Source organism: Thunnus albacares, chromosome 12 (genome assembly GCF_914725855.1).
Source record: "Thunnus albacares chromosome 12, fThuAlb1.1, whole genome shotgun sequence".
NCBI lineage: Eukaryota > Metazoa > Chordata > Actinopteri > Scombriformes > Scombridae > Thunnus > Thunnus albacares.
This window is the reverse complement of record NC_058117.1, coordinates 22,953,445-22,974,892: the sequence shown is the minus strand read 5'-3', so window position 1 is coordinate 22,974,892 and position 21,448 is coordinate 22,953,445. Positions and strand designations below refer to the sequence as shown.

At 39.2% G+C, this 21,448-nt stretch overlaps 1 protein-coding gene across 1 annotated transcript; it reads right to left on the bottom strand.

Annotated features, from left to right (window-relative positions):
• Positions 1-1,039: 1,039 nt before the first annotated feature.
• Positions 1,040-21,148, bottom strand: LOC122994608 (protein APCDD1-like). Its single transcript, XM_044369375.1, has 5 exons — positions 20,712-21,148; positions 12,500-12,674; positions 11,169-11,694; positions 3,839-4,160; positions 1,040-2,649 (listed from the first exon to the last, which is right to left on the bottom strand). The coding sequence occupies exons 1-5, from the start codon at positions 20,749-20,751 to the stop codon at positions 2,186-2,188; spliced, it is 1,527 nt and encodes a 508-aa protein (XP_044225310.1). The 5' UTR covers positions 20,752-21,148; the 3' UTR covers positions 1,040-2,185.
• Positions 21,149-21,448: the final 300 nt, after the last annotated feature.

The following is a 21,448-nucleotide window of genomic DNA, read 5'->3' as shown; positions in this document are numbered from 1 at the left end:
TGTAAGATTTAGTGGCATCTAGTGGTGAGGTTATAGATTGTGACCCAACTGAATACCCCTCACCCTCACCTTCCAACCGTGTGGGAGAACCTACGGTGACTGTGAAAAACAAACTCCTTAAAACCAGTGTTTGGTTTGTCCATTCTAGGCTACTGTGGAAATATTGCAATGCAACATGGCGAGCTCTGTTGAAGAGGCCCTGCTCCCTATGTAGATATAAAGGGCTCATTCTAAGCTAAAAAAAACACAATGATTCTTATTTTCAGGTGATTATACAGTAATTAAAACATACTTATGAATATTATATTCCATTTCTGCCAAGTCTGTTACGCTAGATGCCACTAAATTCTACACACTGCAATTTAAAGAACGCCTGAATAATCAATTCCTTATTTTTGCTGTTAAAGCAAATTGTTCTTTAAATACTAACTTCTTTTTTTTTATATATATATATATATATATATATATATATATATATATATATATATATATATATATATATATATATATATATATATATATATATATATATATATATATATATATATATATATATATATATACACACACACATACACATACACACACACTATAGTCGCTCAGTTTCTTTGGTGCATGGACGCCAACTGTTCCACATTACAACATGTAACAGATAGGGTGGGTGTGTTAATGGCTGGAAAAGTAACAAAAGGCAGATGGCCATGCAGTAGCTCTTGTCACACCTAAAATGAAGCTAAAAACAAATTAAAAGTTGTGATGATTTCACATTTGAAACTAATAGTAGTTCCAAAGTTGCAGTTTGATATGATGTCAGCTTGTGCAATCCCTGAAAGATTTTCCTGTTAGCAAGTTGATATTGGCCTGTAGTTTTTTGACTGTTCATTTCTTGCAACGACTGCTGAGATAGTTCACTACAAGTAGAGTACTATAAGTAAATGATAGTATTATTACTTGATATGTGATATTTTTGGAGTGCAGCTACAATCAGCCCTGAAACAGGATTTAAATGCATGTATTTTGGTCCCTTTGTGTGTTTCTATCAACCAAAAAAAACAACTGAAATACCCACAAAATGCCATATTTGATCAAATTTTAAACTATTTTATGAAAAACATTGATGTAATATAGTTCAGCACACACAAGACTGGGACACAAATCAATATTCTGGTTAACAGCATGTAGTGAAATCATACAATATTGTTTTGCAAATTCTGCTATTTTAGTGATTACAAGCAAATTGTAATTAAAAACATTTTTCACATGAAGCATTTTGTCTAATGAAATGCATAACAGTGGATCACAGTTCATTAATTTGATTATTTTGTGATTTTTTTAAACACAAAATTTAAAGTTAAGTGTCTTTTTTTTTTTTGGTTTCATTTTAAGTTTTACAGTATAACTGAAGTCTTCATGCCTTCATATTGAGGCAATGTTATATTTATGTTCCAGGTGCAGTTTCCCACCCAAAAGTATGACAATTTCAGAATAGCCCCAATAGAAAAACAAGGTCAGGTGTAGGCCAGTGAAGATGCAGCTGTTTTAGCAGTGAGGCTGTAAAACTGTTTCTCTATACGACGCACAGAAGATAACTAACTGCAGATGAAAGAATTCTCTTGTATCCAAAATATGATCTTTATGTGGAATAGATGACGTACTGTAACTGCTGCGGAGTTCACCATTTTGTAAGGTTATATTTAAAGAAACTGTTTTTAATACAAGTAAAGTAGTTCCCTTTCACTTTGAACGGTGACGATCCACAAGCATATCTCCTCCAGACAGGGAGCTTATTGTCAAAGAGTTCATCACAGAAAATGTTTCCACAGATAAAATAGCATCTTTTTGCAGTAAAAAAAAAAACAAAAAAAAAAAACGAGAAATGAACTTGATAGTTGTAGTTGTAAATACACTTTATAAAACGTACTCTCAGGTCTGTGTGGATATATAGAAATCTTTGTATATTTGTGGAAACACAGACAGGTCTTTGGATCCACTCTAAAGTGCAGTTTCTGTGGTGCAGCGGTCAAGTCTTTGGTAGCTGGGAAGGAGTTCAGAGGATTTAGGAGACCAGTTTTCATCCTCCTCCGCATCAGTTTTAACAAGCTGTCTCCCCGTACAGTTAGAGACCTCTTGTAATCCACACTCTCGTCCTGTTGTGTCTCGGTGTAGAAAAAGCTCAAACTGCTCTCTAGCTTTGCCAGCATAGAAACAGAGACATAAAAAACGCAACAAGAACCACCATGACGTGTTCCTGGCTGCCTCTGTGCCGTCCTGTGCAGTCATTGTGAAGCCGCAGAGGCCTGTCGCTGTCGTCCCCGTGGCTGTAGTCTGATGACTGGCTGCTTGCTGAACACTGGACCAGAGGCATCTGGTAAGAGGTCGCCCGCTTCTCCGGCCGGTCCGGGCTGGAGCCATCGCTGGGACGCTGGCCGTTGTAGAGTAGGTAGCGGCCGTGGGCGTCTTGCTCCATGCGGAAGAGCTCGTACTCCGTGTGGGGGAGCCGGATGCCCAGTGCAACACAGCCGTTGGTGACAGTGACATCCTGCTCCACTCCGATCTGCCAGGACCTCTCTGCGCCACACTCGTTACCGCTGAAGACGTTGAGGAGGGAGGTGGTGGCGAAGTCCATGGGCGTCACTCTCATGTGGTTCACTAGAGGGGGAAAGACAAGTAGACCTGTGAGGTTCAATCACTTCTTAAAGAGGAGCTTACCAGCAGTTAAAAAAAACTGTTTGGATGAATACCAGTGTAGGCAGATGATCTAAACCATTTTATTTAAAGTGTCTATAATCAATAGTTCTATATTAACCACAGGTCACATGTCTACTGTAAGGGTTTGTTTGTTGTGTTGAAATTTCACCACACTGCTTTTTCCTCTCAGTGCAATGGAGGTTTATCACCTCTTTTTCACTCTCACCACTCTGTTGTTTTTGCAGCAAGCAGCTGTTGTCTGCAGAACAAGCTATAGAGGAAAATAGAGGCAATAGCCAAAACTATGAACATAAAAACAAAGTCGTAATAAACTGGAATTATCTTGTAAGTCTTCAGCTGATGTTCTTATTCAGAATATATATTTTTTTTGTTTTTTGGTTAGGTCTTTCAGTTCTAATTATTGTATAAAGGTTCACAATGAGTTATGAGTTGTAAACAGGAAATCACCTTAACTAAGTTACTTCATTCAGGGGACAGTCTTTGTAACATATTCATCAGTGCTACATGAACCCTGTGAGGAGAAGTCAAAACAAGGTTCTTTCTGGTGGCTGACGTCATGTTGCATTTCACTACATCTGCAGGGTCCACTTTAAAGAATAGTTTGTTTTGGGGAAAATACGCAAAAATACACTTTCTTGCCGAGAGTTATGACAACAAGATTGATACCACTCTTGTATCTAAATATGAAGCTACAGACAGGAGATAGTTGGTGAGCTTAGCATAAAGACTGCTAGCCTGACTCTGTCCAAATGTCACAAAATCCACCTACCAGCCCCTCTCAAGTTATGGTATATCCCATTTGTTTGATCCTAAAACTTCTGACTCCAGGAAGTCACCGCACATAAACCCCAGTAAAACAACCAATTGCCATTTTTACACCTACACAAAAAAAGCATTTCCCAAAATCTGAAACTATTCTTTAAACTTATCGGTTACAAAGAGTCAAGCAGTTTTTGTTATGAGCATCCAACATAAATAATGAGACAGGTGGAAACATAGTATTTGCATCCATAGAATGACGTTAAAAAAATAAAATAAAAAAATTAGCAGTTTCAGAAGAGGAGGAAGATGGAGAAACTGTTTTAGGGAGTGGAACAAAAAAATGTTCAAGAGACTACCACCCAGTTACCTTTAAAGACAAAATCCGTCCCTCCCATGACGCGGGTGGAGTGAAGCCCTCGGCTGTAGCGTCCGCGGGCGTAGATGGTGAAGGTGGGGTGCTTGCAGACTGGGTCGGAGTAGTGGTAGTAGTGACCCTCCCAGGTGTGGTTGTTGTCGTGGAAGATGAAGTGACGGGTGAGGAAGAGGACCTCGGGGCGAACCTCGCAGCGCTGGCTCACCCACTGGCCGTACAGACCGACAGTCAGGTCGGCCCGCGGCGGCAGGATGGGAGGGTGGAACTCATCTGAGCGGTAGATGATGCGACAGGCGATGCAGCCGTGGTCGTGATTCTGGAAATTAAAAAGGGGAAAGAAAGGTGTTATAACCAATTACTACTACTACTTAAAGTAAAGAGTTACAGATACAAAATTATTAAAACTTCATTGGGAAATTGAACATTCTGGTTGAAGAATTGTTACTTTAAAGGCCACAAGCAAGAGAATAAAACTACTATAGGTAGGATTTGAGTGGAATTTTTTTCAACTTGGCTCCCTCCAGCAGTAGTAGTATCAACAATAAAGACAGCAATACAAGCCTCAACCCCCCCCAGATACTGAAATAAATGCGCTAGAAAGCAACAAAAAACACTTTCACTGACTTTCACTGGGATTGCCTCATTTTTCTAACAAAATGTATGCCATAAGAATGATTTTAAAAGATGATATAATCACTAATTCTACACGTAGCGGCTTTATAGTGAATGAATGGATCTTATTGAAGGTATCAGGAGAATTGAATTTGGCTTGATGATTTTCATAGTGGAAAACATGAAATGATAAATCATGGTGATAATAGACACAGGGCAGATATCAGTATTTAAGATTTAAAAGAGTTTAAAAATGTGATGACAATGTATCGGTAAATATTAATTCTTTCCATAAACACATAACATCCACAAACGCTTTTGATTAGGATCCCTTCAAAAAGGTTCCTGGTGGAGTTTCTGACCACTAGTAGCGCTATAGAGCAATGTTTTTATGAGCGGGCCCTTTTGTTTGTATCGTGATGTTCTGGTAATCAGCAGTTGGTTTAGCAAACACGCATGTTTAAGATATTTTTTCAAAAAAAAAATTGGCTTTATGGATTTTCAATGAGACAGGAATTGCACTCAACATGGTTGTTAGGCACTGAGGATAAAGCACCTTTTGATTGATTGAGTTTTGATGAGAAACTCTGAATGTAAACAGAAATTTGTTCGTTTACAAGAAAACTCCACAAGGCATCTTTAAATGACTTAAGACACTGTATGTACTGGAACATCATACAGTTGAAAAACACATTTTTCAGTGCGTGCTGTCTGGCGGACAAACTATGTAACATCGGCTGGAATATCAGCTCAGCCGTTTTATCACCGGGGTCCTAAAAACACAGGAGTATAAAAGCAAATTTTTACACATGAGGTCACAAAAAACCCAAGGGCACCTGAAAGTTTAGCAATGAAGCCTTCACATGACACAATCACTAAGCTGCTGAGGCTGTAAATTGTTTACAAACTCAAAAGCTGAAGTTGCCACTGAGCATCACAGAGAGAAAATCCAGCATGTGCAATGAAATCTGTCAGTGTTGAAAGCTTTTTTAATCCATCATCAGTATATTGTGTCACGAAATCCACATAAAGGACTGCTGGCGTCTGTTCAGAGTTGAAGGAGGAAAAACTATTTCCTTCAGTCTGAACCTCTTGACTGCTGGAACTCAGACAAGGTTCCAGCATTTTCTCAGGGTGATCACATCATTTACTGTAAAAAGGCAGATGTCTGGTCAAACAAAAGCCATCACAACAGGAAGTCACACAGCGAACAGCAAGTTGAGATTTAATGCTCCTTAAAAAAAAAAAAAACAGCACCGGGATGCACTTTATTCACCCCGTTGACAAAAGGGTTTGTAGCTCCAGAAGTAATCATAAATCTTTTTCAGTTCATATCATATCTGGTTTATGTGATCACAGTGTCCGCAGACGGGACAGCTGCAGGTCTCTGGCCCGAGAAAAAGACTTTGGGCCTGACGGATTCGGATCTGGAAGCCTTCATACTGTATTCCTTAAAATCTCCTCCAAAGTCTTCACTCCAGGGAGGCGGCGGAGTCTTTGTTATTTGAGGGTGGTCAAAATTTAAGACCTAACCTCCCAAACCCAATCACTCTTTTCCCAGACAACATTTTGTCCACATGAGATTTATGGGGAGTGGGGACAAAAAGAGGAGAATGTTAAAAGAAATAAAGGAGTATCACTACATCCTACAGATGAGATAATCCCAGTACAGTTCCATAACCACCTAAGAGTGAGAGGTTAATGGGACGACTGGAGGGGAGGCCTCCTGTGTGTATGACAGCATGGTGTATTTTTACGGGTGTGTATCTAGGCGCTTGTGCATCGTGCTTATGTTTGTGCATACGAATATATATATGTAGAAGGAGAAAAATAAATACACAATGCACAGAGAAAAATATGCACTGTATATAATTTTCAGCATACATATGTAAAGACAAAAAAAAAAAAAAAAAAAAAAAAAGAGCATACAGGGGGAGAGTTTCTTTTGCAGGTGTGGAAAACATGTTCCAGATCTGCAGGAACTTTGAGGCCATAAAACATGGACAGCCTGTCTGAGCTGGGGAAAAAAAACCCCAAAAAACATGTCTTCCTATTATGGATATTCATCTCACAGCGTCAAAGGTGGTGAATAGCGCAACATATAAAACCTTTGTAATCAAGCAACAATCATCACGCATGAGTGTTAAAGCCAACTCAGAGGTGCCTCAGGCGAGCTTTATACAACTCAATTTCTGTGCAATTATTCGCAAGTTGCAAATAAAAGTTTTACTGTTTCTACAACACGATACTGGTTGGTTCTTCAACTGAGGAAATTTGCACAAGACCTGGATATGAACCTTGTAAAACAAAACTAAGACTGATAGGAAATAAAAATTTAACACATTTTCTGCTCAGGGCATTGCAATCTAAACATCTAATAAACATCCCGTTTATTTGCTCTAAATTCATGTGGGTCAAAGTGGTGATTCTGACAATAATATAAAGAATATATTAAGGTTTCACAAGGGGTGTGTTTGCTTTGGTTAACTAATGTCTCAGGCTTCAACACTCTCCACAATAGTGGTTGCTATTTTCTCACTTCACCTCAGTTCCAACTTGTAGCCCAAATTTGGATTTTTCAATTGTTTTCAATCTACTGACAAGATGGTTGTAAGTGGTAAACTGAACTAAATGAACACATTGTCATCCCTTCATGTCTTTCCTTCAGTGAGCCCCCTGATGATGACATCTGATGTAAAATAAAGGAACAATGTCAAAGGATTAGGGCTGCAACTAGATTATTTTCATTACTGATTAATCTGCTTATTGTTTTCTCAAGACTTGGTTACTTACTAGTCTATAAAATGTCAAGAAATAGTGATGATTGCCCATCTAATTTCTTAGTGCCAGAGGTAATGTTCTGAAATTGCTTGTTTTCACCAAGCAACACTACACAACATGAAATATTCAGATTACTCTCTAATAAGAAAAACAGCAAATTTGCAAAATTTAGATGCTAGATTTAGAAAATGTTGATCAAAATAGTCGCCAACTATTTTTCTGTTGATTGATTAATCTTTTACTTGGCTAATTGTTACAAGGGATCAACTGAAGATGAACTTGAAACACTGTCACAACCAATGAAAAGACATGATGCCACAACACGTTTCTGTCAGAGGTAGCAACACCCTCATCAAGCAAACTTATCATTTCAAATTTAAAATCAGCAGGTTTCCTTGCCATAGTGCACATAGTGTCAAACTTGTAAAACCTTTTGTTGTGATGAATTTTTGGGTAGATCCCATCCTGAAAGCCAAGTATTTGTTACTGGGACTGAAGAAAAAAACGAGGGAATGCGGAAAGCTATTTCTGCCTCGCCTCATATAAACATTTATTCATTTCATTTATAACTACTACATTTGGCACACTTTTGTCCAAAGCAATGTACAAATGTGGTAAAATCCAAGCCACAGTAGCTCTGGGAGAATTGGAACTGCATTTCACTTTGTTTGGCAGCCATCTTTTATTTGGGCATTTTGGGGACTACCACCATATTTCAGGGGAAGACAATGTCCACAAGCAAACATTTTATGTGGAACAAAAAGCACCACAGGCTTCAAGATGTCAGAAGACACTAAACTTGTGTGTTTTTATGCTGGTATCCTTACAGCTGGACCTACATCTCTCCTGTAAGAGGAATTCAAAATGAGACTAACTCCATTGCTGAGATTTAAAATGTTTTTTTCAAGGGTTTATAGACTCACAAAAAGCAGCAAAAGGACAAATAAGCCAAACTCAGTAAAGCAGAACAGAACATCCCAAATGAGTCTCTGCATGAGGGATGCATGCAAAAACACGATAACCACTGAAACACTTCAACAGCAGCAGTGATATAAAAACACAGATCCCTTCGTAACACGGATCATTATCAAGTAGTCAGTACTCCGCCTCGGTGATGCAGCGGTGAAGCGGCGACAGAAAATGGAGAAAACAAATTCAAAAACAAATTCTGCTGCCTTGCTCTTGCATCACTGCTGAGATCCACCCAATAACCACAAATTAACAATCTGGCACCAGCAAATGTACTGGAATGGCACCAGCTCTGGGTACACCGCTTAAGATTAATGGATTGGATAGTCACCATGGCCATAAAAATCCCCGAAAAAGGAACCATTACAACCTCAAGAGATGGTTGAGTTGAGAACACTTTGTGTAGGAAGGAGTGAGGTATTTTCTACCACTGGTTCACAGAAAAATATGCAATATGTATTATATGTGCATAACTGATGACCAATGGGCCCTTAAATTGACCAAAGCTATAAAATTAGCCAAAGTTTAGGATGTTAAAAAATGCCTTTATGGGAAGTAACCATAATCCAGACCTGTATTATTATAAAGACGTTTCACCAAACGATTTAAGGGGAATTGCAGAGTCTTAGGATAATTCTCTGCGGGTTCGTCACAATGAACAACATCTCTCACATTCAACATCGTAATTTGGACCATTTGTCCATATAAAAATATCGATTTGTGCAGCTAAAAATGTCCCAAGATAAAAGATAAACCAAAATACACAAAAAGTTTATATCGGAATGACCAAAAGAATAGCTCTTTTGAAAACTGCCAGAAGTGTTTTCTGTGGATTATTCCGAATAACAGGCACACCATCTCTGGAAAGAGATGTTGCTGCTCAATATGTTAAATGTCATTTTTTAAGCTGCTAGCACCACAAGCAGGATTTCATCAACTTCCATTTTATTGAGGTTGCAGAAGACATCTTAGAAACTGATATCTTAAAACCTGTCAAATAAAACCAAAACTACATCATGGCTAAACACCACCACTCATAATAAAAAAAAAATACATTTCTTGTATTTTTGGTGAATTGACCCTTTAAGGCAAACTGTGATTATGCTAAATGGATTGTAACTGCATCTTTAGAAGTGCACCTAAATGTGAATCATAGCTCGACCAACACCCTGTTTTACTTTTTATTCAGAAAAGATTGAGGAGAAATGGAGAGCATGCAACATTTTGATTTGAGCCTCAGGCATGCATGAAATCAGACCTGGTATGTGCTCGCTGGAATTATTCATACGGCCACATGATTCCAAATTCTAGGAATACCACATGTTGATCGCTCCCAGAGATAGGCCGGGTTTCACATTGCGCCTCTGTGGGCCAGGGGAGCTTAAGGAGAACAGCTCTGGTCATTATAACGCCACAGGGGAGCTTGTCTGATCACAGCTTCTCACTCCACACACTGTTTACATTTTGATCAGCAACACCAAGCCCCATCATCCTCGTACAAATGGATGTTTATTTAGACAGCGGACCCGAACAAGATTTCATTGTTATCTCTGTAGAGGGTGACAGTGAAAACACCACTCTAGGGTTTCACCCAGCGGGGAAACTGCTGTTCAGCAGTGTAAATAGAGAAATTACATCTCGTAAGCACAGATTTGGAAGACGGAATCTGTATATGTACATAGTTTCTGGTTTCTATCTGTGCAAATGTTTAGTATATAAAAAGGATACAAGGGCAATCAAAACACTGGATCAGATTTGATTGTACATCTTACAAGTTTTTGTTGTTGTTGTTTCAATCTATTTGGTGCAACAGGTGGATGGGTGTTACAGATTTTAATCACAAGTTCTCAATCACAAAAAAACTGTATATATTATATTGATATTCCAGCGGTCTACACATCTGATACTTCTTAAACAAAATGTAAAGACTTATTTTTGAACACTATTTTACCAGGGTTTCTTGTGATTTTTCTGGTGTGTGTGGTCTTAGCGGTGGGAGGGGAGTTCAGCAGAGGTTGTGCACCGAGCAGAAAACAAAACTTCCTCCAGCCGAGCTGTGCGTTCCAACAAACACAAAATGCAGAGTTCGCAGGTGGGAAGCATTTTCATTCTTGCACTGGTGACTCCTACTGATAAGTTGGGACATCTGAAGAGCGAGGAGGGGTGTCTGTGTGTGAATACAAATATCCGGACTTCACTGCACAAAGATTCACAGACAGTTAATGGGTGGTTTGATTGATTGAGGAAATTCTGTGCTAATACCAAATTTACCTTAAACGCTGTCTCTCTAAGACAAAAAGCGATAGGTGTCTACTGCATTGTTTCTCATATCGAATTGGCTCATGACCCCTTAATACAAGGAGACAGTCACCTGTGTTCCCTTGTATAACAGGGTGCATAATAGATGACATAAAAGTTAAGAGATCACCAGTGATGACAATCCATCCTGAGGGTGACACAAAGGTCTATGCAAAATTTCATGGCAATCCATCTAATAGTTGTTGAAACGTTTCACTCAAAATCACAAATGTCAACCTTATTGTGGTGCGAGATGAAGTCAGGAGATCAGCAAAACGATTAGGATTCATCCTCTGGGGACCATGCATGTCTGAACAAAATTTAATGGAAACCCATTGAATAGTTGTTGAGATTTCAGTCTGAGATGAGGTCAGGTGGACCAACCGACCAACATAGCCATCCCTTGAGCTACGCTGCTAGAATGACTTAAAAAAACCCCGAAAAAATGTGAGACAAGTCTAAAAAATGAAAAATAAACTTGTGTTGCATTATTCTGTTTCTTCTCATTTCCTCTTCTTAGAATTATCATGTGATCTTGGATGGGAATAAGTAATCTACGTAATTAAATAAATAAACTAACATTTTTGTTCTACACAGAGTCCGCAGCCATATTTCATCCTCATCCCTCTAAACCCTTCATGACAAGTGACCTTGAGGAACTGACCTTGGCGTTCTGCAGGGCGGTCTGGTAGCTGGACGGCTTGTAGTACAACCTCTGGGACGGCTCAGTGTGGATGTCCCCTAGAAACAGCTCCTCCACCAGGTGATCCAGATTGTGATGCATGTACTGCTTCTCCACCCGCAGCAGCTGCAACTCGTGCATGGCAAAGTTGAGCTCCCTGGAGCAGTCGTAGCCTCCCTCCTCGCTCCACAGCTCGTAGATCACACTGGGCTCCCAGGAGTCCTTCACGGCCCCTCGGCAGCTGCGGTTCAGCCTAAGGCTGAGCTCTTTGGCCACAGTGGCTGTGTGACACACCATCTGGACACGGTGGAGGTGGTACTCCGCCTCGGTTCCACCACGAATGATCCAGGAGGCCTGACGTAAGCGCAGACGGCCGCGGATTACCAGCGTGTAGGTGGGTTTGGTGCAGTGATTGTCCTCGTAGTAGAACTGGTGGGCCTGGAAGGTGTTGTTGGAGTAGAAGCGATACGAGCGCGTCAGAAACTCTGGACCTGGTCTCACCTCACAGCTGCACCAGAAGAGAGGAGTTCACATAAGCTTCACATTAATGCAAGTTCAAGTTGTAGTCTGTATTCTATGGCTATGAAGCCAGTGTTTTATGTTTTAGCCCATTAACTACAAATTGCACTCTTTGCAGTCAACCGAAGTACACCATTAGCTTCTAGATAAATTTATGCTTTTGTTTGAACTTAAAAAATGTAGTCCTCTTTCTTGGGTCAAAGTAAAGCTGTGTTTTTGTGGTAATGAAGTTGCCAGTGCGGACAGAGAATTTAAAACTCTTCCTTAAGTGTTACATTCAAAGAAACTCAGACTCTAAAGACTTGACTGTTAAAGGCTGCTGCAAAGCGTTGATTTCACAAGCTGTGTCTTAGAAAACAAACATGGACTCTGCAAAATTGATAATGATTTTAAAAAAAGTTTGCTAGTTGCTTTTAAGAAGCTGACCTTGAACTACCACAAATGCACCAACAAGGACAAAACAATCCATCCTCAACAAGATGATGAAGTCTCTGCAAGTTGACTTTCTCACTGTATTAACACAAAGCGACACTTATGGCTTCTTGGAGGAAATAAATAATTTGTATGCTTTAGAAAATGGTTGACTGTAGTTTAAGTACAGAATATACAGCTTGTACCTGATGAGCCCAAACACGCAAAAGCACCAATATGTTTTAGCCACAATTCATATACCCGCTATCACCTATCCTTCTTCACATGTGTTGTATGTCTTGCTGTTTAAAAGCACAAACACTGTAAAACTACATTCTGGCTGGAGCTATATTGGAAAAAGATACAAAGAAAACAAAACAAACCTGGTGGACACCCAGTGACCCTCCACGTTGGGAGGCATCTGCACAGTGATGCGGGCTCCATTGTGAAGGTGCTTCAGCATGTGTTGGCACTGGGAGTCTTTCAGGGACCGACCGAAGGTTTTCTCCAAGGAGAGGTGGCTCGACCGGCCGTCTAGAGAGGAACCTCCAGCCCAACCTGTGGGAACAACAACGACAATGAAGGATTGGTTCAGCTGGGATTTTCATTTACTTGCTCTTCTTTTAAGGATGATCATTTGTTTGGAAAAAGAATATAAAAAAGAAAAAAAAATAGCAGAGTAGCTTTCATCCATGAGGCATTTGAGTAATATGGGAAAGAGACATTTCAGGTTTCGAAGGAGTATTGAGAGATTAGGATTCAAGAAGTTTAGAGATGGTTGATAACTTTCTTGTCAAAAATATACAAGTTTTTATTCATCTTTGAGTACTGGAGGATATTTTATGGACACTGAAATCCTGAACAGTGCTGAAAAAAAAGGAGGATTATGTTTTCTTTTAGATCTTTACATCTTAATAAATGAAGCCCAACTGCTTTTAAGGCAGCCAATAAGAAAGTTAATTACGCTCAGATCAAACAGAAAAAGGCAGTTGCCTTCTTAGTTTGAAGTTCTCTCATGTTTTCACTCTGCTTATTTAATCTTCCAGACCTCTTTGAAGCGTTTAAAGGCTTTCATTTAGTCACTTTGACTCATGTCATCACCCAGGGATTACAGGGCTTTATCAGTGACCTGCAACACCTGGTATATGTGGAGTCTTTATAGGTTAATATTAGCTGTACACGTGATGAAAATGCAAAGCTTAGATGCCCAAGTTCGAGAACTAATAGGTGGCTTTTTTGCTACCGCAGCAGCCTTAAACAAACACCGAAAAACACAAGACAAAGTGAGGAGATTGCTCTGAGGTTAAAAGGACGCGAGCAGCATAGAAATATTCATTTCCCACCCTGTCAGTGTGCCCTCGATGCACCACATGAAATAACAATACTTTCAACAATGGGCTGAGCTTAAGGGGATGAAATATCGGAAATGAAATGCATTTTCAAAGCCTGCAGCCAAAGAAATGCCTCGAAGCTCACATTCCAGCAGAGATTGGTGCCATGTAATACTCTAATATCGTCAAAATCTACCTTGAAATATGAGGACTTTGCCTTAAATTCTTTCTATCGGACCCGACATGCCTGGCAATATCGTATAACACCTTGGAATGCCGCTGCGGTCGCCTCTGTGCTTTTAATTTGAGACTAATAACACTGAGGGAAGAACAAAAACATCTGATTAAAAGAACCTTAAGCTCCACCAAGAACAAAGCTCCATCCAGCTGTTTTACACCCAGCGAGGCAGCTCCTATGTGTGTTAGCTGAGGCTTGTGTGTAAATCACCACATCACAGTGCTGCTCAGTGGAAACACTGGACAGTGGGGAGACTTGATCCCCCGACTCAGCTGGTGGCATTAGTAACGCTGCTCTGCTGGCTATAGCGGTGTTAAAATCAAAGAAAAAGCTTCACAGTTTTCTGCGTATTGTGTGTGTGTGTGTGTGTGTGTGTGTGTTTATGTGTGAGTGCTGCCTCTTTTTTATTTTTTTTTTGCACCTGCAGTGAGGCCTGCACCAGGGGAAAGACCCTGAGTGGCTGCCAAGTGCCAACAGCTTGTTTTCACAACGAGAAGAGCAGAAACTACCAGTGTGTGAATTTAAAAAAGGAAATCTGGTTAGATGTGCAATGCAAACACCTTTTTAACCTCACTGAGGTTTGCGCTGTTTAAATAACACCTTGGCCTTTATAGTAGGTGAATTTCAGGGTAGGACACACATAAACACCATGTTTGCATACACACAAAACACAAACATGTGCCTGCATATGCAATATGCAATACTGCGGATACACACACACGTGCACACAGACCTGTACTTGGGTTGGATGATTAAAAAAATTAAATGAATTACCAACATTATGAATCTCTTACTTAGTAGATGTTTCCTCAGTTGTCGTCACATGACTAACATGACTGGAAAAAGCTAGTAAGTAGGCTTTGAGATTTTTTATCAAACAAACGTACTGATATATTTGAACTAAAATTGCCATTTTTAATCTGAGGTTCAAAGTTCATTCTTGACACGGGAAACACTTAAATAAACACCACAACCTCCATTTAGTAGCTGTTCTGGTACTTTCGATGCGCAAATGGAGCTGATCTAGAGCTGCAACAAACGATTATTTTCAGTAATTTTCATGTTATTATGGATGAATCCAGGTCATGGTTATCCAAGGAGAGTTAAATCGAGGGCAGCTGGACTTGGTTGAAGATACTTGAACACGTTTCGCCTCTCATCCAAGAAGCTTCTTCAGTTCTAGCTGACTGGTGAGGAGTCCCAGATATTTAAACTCAATGAGGTCGTTATCAAGGTCATTTGACACCACTTGGTTCATTAGTGCTCCTGGCTGTTGTAAAGGCAGTCTTTAAGAGTTGTTGGGAGTTACATGCGAATGGTTGTTCAGTCTCCTGGGAAGGGATGAAAGGACAGGGGTATTACACGCACATCCAAACCGAAGCGGACAGGTGCTAGGTTGAAAGTGAGCAAAAGTTGAAAAACAAAGGAACAGCTTGCACACTGCAGGTGTCCAATGTCTGCTTAGGATTTATTGCACCAAGGTGACGTTTCGAGCACACCTGCTCTTCATCAGACTCAAGTGGCATAGTACGACGCCATCTTAAATATATACATGAATACAAGTCACATGATATAGTCATGTGACTTTAAACTCCAGGGTCAACAATATATATAGTAAACAATATACTAAAAAAAGTTAAAAAAAATCCAATGGTGTATGATAACACTCAATAAATCACCCAAGGAAAAACCTTGTCTGTGCTATATGTATATGTATGTATGTATGTATGTATGTATGTATGTATGTATGTGTGTGTGTGTGTGTGTGTGTATATATATATATATATACACATACATACATACACACACCACACCCAGATATGTACTATGAATAAATAAAGATCAGAATTCACTTTTGAAAAGGTCACATTAAATCAATCGCTACCATAGAAAACAATATGTGCAAAAATATACAAAAATTATTGTATGTACTAACATATATACAAAGATATCTGTAAAGAGGAAAACCTAAAGTAGGATATCTCAGACTAACATCAGGCTTGTAGGCCGTCATTATGTAAGGAAACTACTGAAGAGGTGCCTCTAATTGTCCTAAAACCAGTCTAATATGATTAACCAGAGAGCAACAGCACCAAGAATACAAAGAAAAGAATAAGAAAAGAAAAGGACACCGAGAAAGCATGACGAAACTAAGATGATTAGTCTTAGTAGAAGAAGAGTATTTATATCTCCCCCCCTGCGTGGGAGTTGGACATGTTTGTTTCCAGTGTAACTGAGGGAGGAACAGTGTGGTTCATAATATTGAAGAGGTTGACCACAGGGCTCTTACTTCTATGTCCTGAGATTCTGTTTTCAAATGTTATCTGTTATCAAATGTCTTGTTTTGTCCAATAAGCAGTCTAAAACCCCAAAATATCCCAATTTACTACAATGTTAAGACAATACAAAGCAAATTTTCTCATTTAAGAAGTTGAAACAATCTCATTTTGGGCATTTTTGCTTAAAAATGGACTTAAACGATTATTCCATTAATTTTCTGTCGATCGACCTATCATTGCAGTTCAAATCTGATAATTTCTCTTGAAGTATTTTAGGCCATATCAGCCCTACACACAACGCCAGAAAATGAACAGAGTCAATAAAAAGTGTAAAACTGATTCTTCTTTGTGTTTTTATCCTACATTTATACTACGATGTGAAGATGAGAGGAGCTGAGAGGCTTCAGAGCTGTTTGGTTCAGTTTAAAATTAGACAGATAAATCCGCTCTGCCTCCAAAACCCTGACAAGCGCCTAAGAAATCAGCTGTATTAGATTAAAGGACCACCTGATATCTGCTGTACATAAGAAACTGGATATGATGGAAATGCTGTGAAGCTGATGATATGCCGTTCTGCTGCAGATTTCTAGGGGATTGTGGGTAACGTATTCCCTGGTCAACAGAGATATTAAATGAATGATCTGTAGGAATATTTTGGATGCATATAAAAGCATTTTGGAAATTTAGTCTGCAAATGCTGCTGAACAAAAGGAGTCTGAAAAGATTCAGAAACCCTAAAAATCACAAAACTTTCAAGTGTCTCCTTTCCAGAATTCAAACGAATTGTAGACTTCCTATTTTCTCCTCACTTAAAAAATATGCGACGTTCAAACAGAAACCTGATTTATATTCTAATCTGTGACTAAAACAAATCAAATAAAACAAAAAAGTCTAGCAGGCATCTTATTTTCCTGCTTTTGATGGCAGAAGTGTTGGACTATGCAGCAGGGACAGACCTGATCCAGAATCAGCCACATTAGACCAAGATCTGATTAGGAATCATTTGTGGCTTTCTGAAAATATCATAATTATAGTGAAACACAAGCTTTATTTAGAGTAATTTTAAACACAGTTACAAATCCATTCTACAAAGACTTACAGTATATTACATCAAAGCCAAAAGTGAACAGACTCAAAATGGAAAACAGGCTTTCAGTGAAATAAATGAGGAAATGATTAAAAAGAGGTTATGTGTAGCCTGTTTGTAAAATTACTTTTTAAGAGGAAGCGTCATACAGCTTCCATAGCCTACACATTTAATGAGTATTGAATGTGTACGTGATGGGAGTTTCCTCCAACAGCTTTTCTAACAAACTCTTTCCTCATTAAGCCAATCATCACAACGGCTGGACTCGAAGTCTCTCTCTCTTCCCTCGTTGCTGCTGCTGCTGCTGCTGGTTTCCCATACTGCTGCCCTCTATCTAAATCAAAGCGCCCACAAAACTCCCAGAGCCCTAAACCACAGAGAACATTTCCAGTTGGCCTGATCCCACTGGTGAGGTAACAGTACTGGGACGTCTGACAAGCAGAGAGACTCCACATCGTTTATGGGAAGAGAAAAATCCACAAGTGCCAGTGCAGAGACCAGACAAAAGGACTGTTCTTTGGGTTATCTTATGGCGGTGACCTAACAGTTAAGGACTTTAAATTTGAAGTTACTAAATCCAGAAGAGAGAAGTAACTAAGTACAGTAGTACAGTTTTAAAGAAGGTACTGGTGCTTGAGAATTTGTATTTTGGAGGACTTTCTACTCCACTGGATTTCAGAGGATAAAAAAGTACTTTTTTAGTTCAATCCACATTCATCTGACAGCTGTGATTATAAAGTAATTTGTGCAGGTTACGACTTAACATTCATCATGAAGTGAGGTCATAAAATACTGCGTTTGTTAGTAATAAGACTGGCAGTCTATGGCAATGTCAGCGGCTTTGTGAGGAATAGCAGTGCTTTGAGCTAAATGTTGATGTCCATAAGCTAACACGCTCATAGTGTCATGTTTTCCATGTTAGTTTAGCAGGTTAGCATGCTAACATTTGCTAATCAGGACTAGATACAAAGTATAGTGAAGGCTGATGGGAATGTTACTAGTTTTACGGGTATTTGGAAATAAACCAGTTATCGGACAAACTGAAATTTTGACCTGATGTTGGCGCTACATGAAAAGTTGAGGGCTAACCAAAGTTATTAGAATTCATCCTGAGGGGGACATGAATGTCTGAACCAAATTTCATGACAATCCATCAATTAGCCGTTTAGATATTTCAGTCTGAACCAAAGCGGTGGACAGATCGACGTATGTACCAAATTTGGTGCTAATTCGTAGATGTGGAGATATTTCGCTGGTTCATTCTCTCACTAACGTGGATATCTGCATCAATTTTCATGGCAATCAATCGACGAATTGTCAATACATTTCACTAACAGCAAGAAAATGTCAACCTGTTGTTGGCACTAGAGAAAAAAGTCATGGGTTCCAGCAGTCAGTAGGACTGACTGAGCGACACGTCCTCCCTACAGCCGTGTCGCTAGCATTGCTAAAAAACTTGAATCTTTTAACTTTTCAAGAAGTCTGAAAATAACTCTTATTTGAGCTTCATAATGCATTTTATACATTATCTAAAGAGTTGAGACAATAATTTCACACAAACAGGGTCCATTCAGTCCCCCTTCAAACTCCATTTCATTGCTCCTCTGGAGCTTTTAAGCTATTTTGAGGCTTTCTGTTTCCAAGGTCAAGAATGAATTTTGAAGATCAACTTTGAAGCCAATATGGTAAAAAAAAAAAAAAAAAAAAAAGATAGAAAGAAAGAAAGAAAGAAGACTCCTTAAAGTGGTCAAGAAAAGAAATGGAAATTTGAACATCTGCATTTCCATGACAACTGGCAAACTGCAGATGAAGATCATGTGACTTACTAAAAGCCCCTTTTCGATCAAAAGTTCCAGGTACTTTGAGACCAGAGAAACTAATCTCAGCAACTAATCTTGGACCTTCAGAGGTTTTCCTGCGTTTTGGTGTCGCCATTTTCAATTACATTAAGAATCTGAGTATTTCCTCCACCTCTGAATGAATCAGCATTGCAAACACTGTTGCTGCTGCTTGACAATCAGCGTCATTTGTCTCTCCTATATCTGTCTTAGCTCTAGCTTTCCCTGTTGGTTTGGTAGAACTCGTGACCGGCCTTTTTCTCGCTTACTGCAGTTTGTCAAACTTATTGACGTGATTTCTATGAATGTTTCCCATGATGATAAATGATTTCACTAATTTTCTGACCGATGCTTCTGCAGTTACAGCACACAGCACTCAGTTTTTTGCCTTTTTGTAGCTCTGTTAGTTGTCTTATGTTGCTTTGTAAAAAAAAAAAAAAAAAAAAAAAATCACACATCAAACATCAACTTTAAAAGCTCACAAATGCTGTAATTGGCATTCAAGTGAATATGATCCAACTTTGTAGCAATGTTTGTAATACAGACCAATAGATTAACAGCTATTATCTATCACAGACATACTGGCATCAATATGCGTACTTTGTTGGCAGATTTGCAAATACAAAACTGGAAATGTTGAAGTAGAGTTTGTTTCTTTTTAGTTAAGAAGCCAATTTTTTGTAACTCAACAGCACAATCCTTTTTTTATCCATTAATATAGAATGTTTTTTATGTTTTGTTAGATTCATCTCTAAAAAAAACAAAAAAAAACACAGCGTACATAAATGTTTTGTAGGGTGTATTTCATGTATTTTTTTACCATTATTTTCCAGAATTCAAGTTTTAAAAAAAACATCAAAGTGAACAAAAAACTGGTGTAGGATGAGCTACTATTTGAGCATCCAGTTTGGTCATTTCCTTGCATTTTGAATGCTCAAAACATTAAGGGTCCCATGTGTCCCAGTAGAAGTCTCAGCCATCAGTAGATGCAGCTCCATTTCTTTTTGTGTATATGTGCGTTTCCTTTTTGACTTTGCTGTTTCACCCTCCAAGCCCTGTTGAGGTTTTCTCCCCCCCCCCTCCCCACCCCTCCGTAAATTTACAGCACACACTAATCTAGGCTGACAGTGCATTTTCATTGCCACTATGAAAGGCTGCAATAACACACCACTTAATTGAACGTTAGATTCACTTAAACACACTTAAGGATAAGTACACTCCAAAATATCTTTTTATCTCAACCCGGTCATTTGAAGTTGCAGCCAAATGTTGCCTTCCTCTGTCACTGACAGCAGATGGATTGGGTCAACTGCAGTCCCATAATCCTCTGCTGCTCAGACAGGGTTTTCATCAGGAATGGATGTTTTAAGTGGCTCTTAACTCTGCCCGTGCTTTCATCTGCCCAGCAGCCCCCGGGGAGGCTTTTTTATTGCCTTTTAGCCTTCAAACATTTACATCACTGTGGCATAAGGCATAACTTAACCAGAAAATATTGTTATTAGTGCTGTTGGACAGACAGACAGACACAAACAGACAGCCATGATGGTAAACAGGTGCGGTAGAGAGAGGCATGTCAGGTTCTTACCTGACAAATGTGTTGCACAGAAGAAACAGACCAAAATATATAAATGTATTACATAACAAGATTTTTAAATTCAGATTTTGTCTGGATTTTTTGCTCTGGACTTCCTATGGACACGTGAAGTAACATGTTTTTTGTTTAACGTAAGGTCCCATAAACCTGCACACTTGTTGCACTGGATGAAACATCACTATAATAATTAGAAATATCACAAAACATGGAAAAGAAGAAGTTTCTTACCCAAACAAGCAATGAGAAGCAGGGTCGATGACGGCCCCATATTCCGCACTTTGGGGGACTGAATCGAGCTTCACTGGTCACACTGGGGAGTTCAGCTTTTCCTTTACGCAGCCTCTTTGGTTATTCCGACACAAATCCTCACATTATGTATCCATAGCGTTGAGCAAACACTCCTGCGAAATCCGAGCATCATAAGAAACGCACCTCCGGTTCGCCAGAGAAAATAAAAAAAAAACAACAACAACCTGAGTTTAAGGTAGAAAGAATCGCAGCCAGAAAACAAAGCAAACTTTTCTACGGGTAAACTTTAGAGGAATTGTCGTTCAATGTTGAAATCTGGTGGCTCTGGTGCCTTTGCGCGTCTCCGTGCGTCCTGCGCCCCGGAGGAGTGTATGTAAAGTGTGCGTGGAGACTGGACTCAGCCCCCGCCTCTGTGGAGATTTTATGGGCGTGGAGTGTGTGTTGAAGTTTTCTCCCGTTAGGTGCACACTGCAAAAAACAAGATCTCCCATGTGTACAAGGTAAAGTATTGAGCGTGATCTTCTTTTTTTTTAAAAAAGTCTTAAATATTTTGTCTTTGAATACATAAAAAAAAGAACTTTAAGTAATGTGACTGCAAAACTTGCAAAGCAACATCAACAACATATCACAGTGCCAAATCTAAATACTTTTACAGCCTATTTTTTCATATTATTATTTTGTACTCCCCTTAAGATAATACTTTACAAGCAAAATCT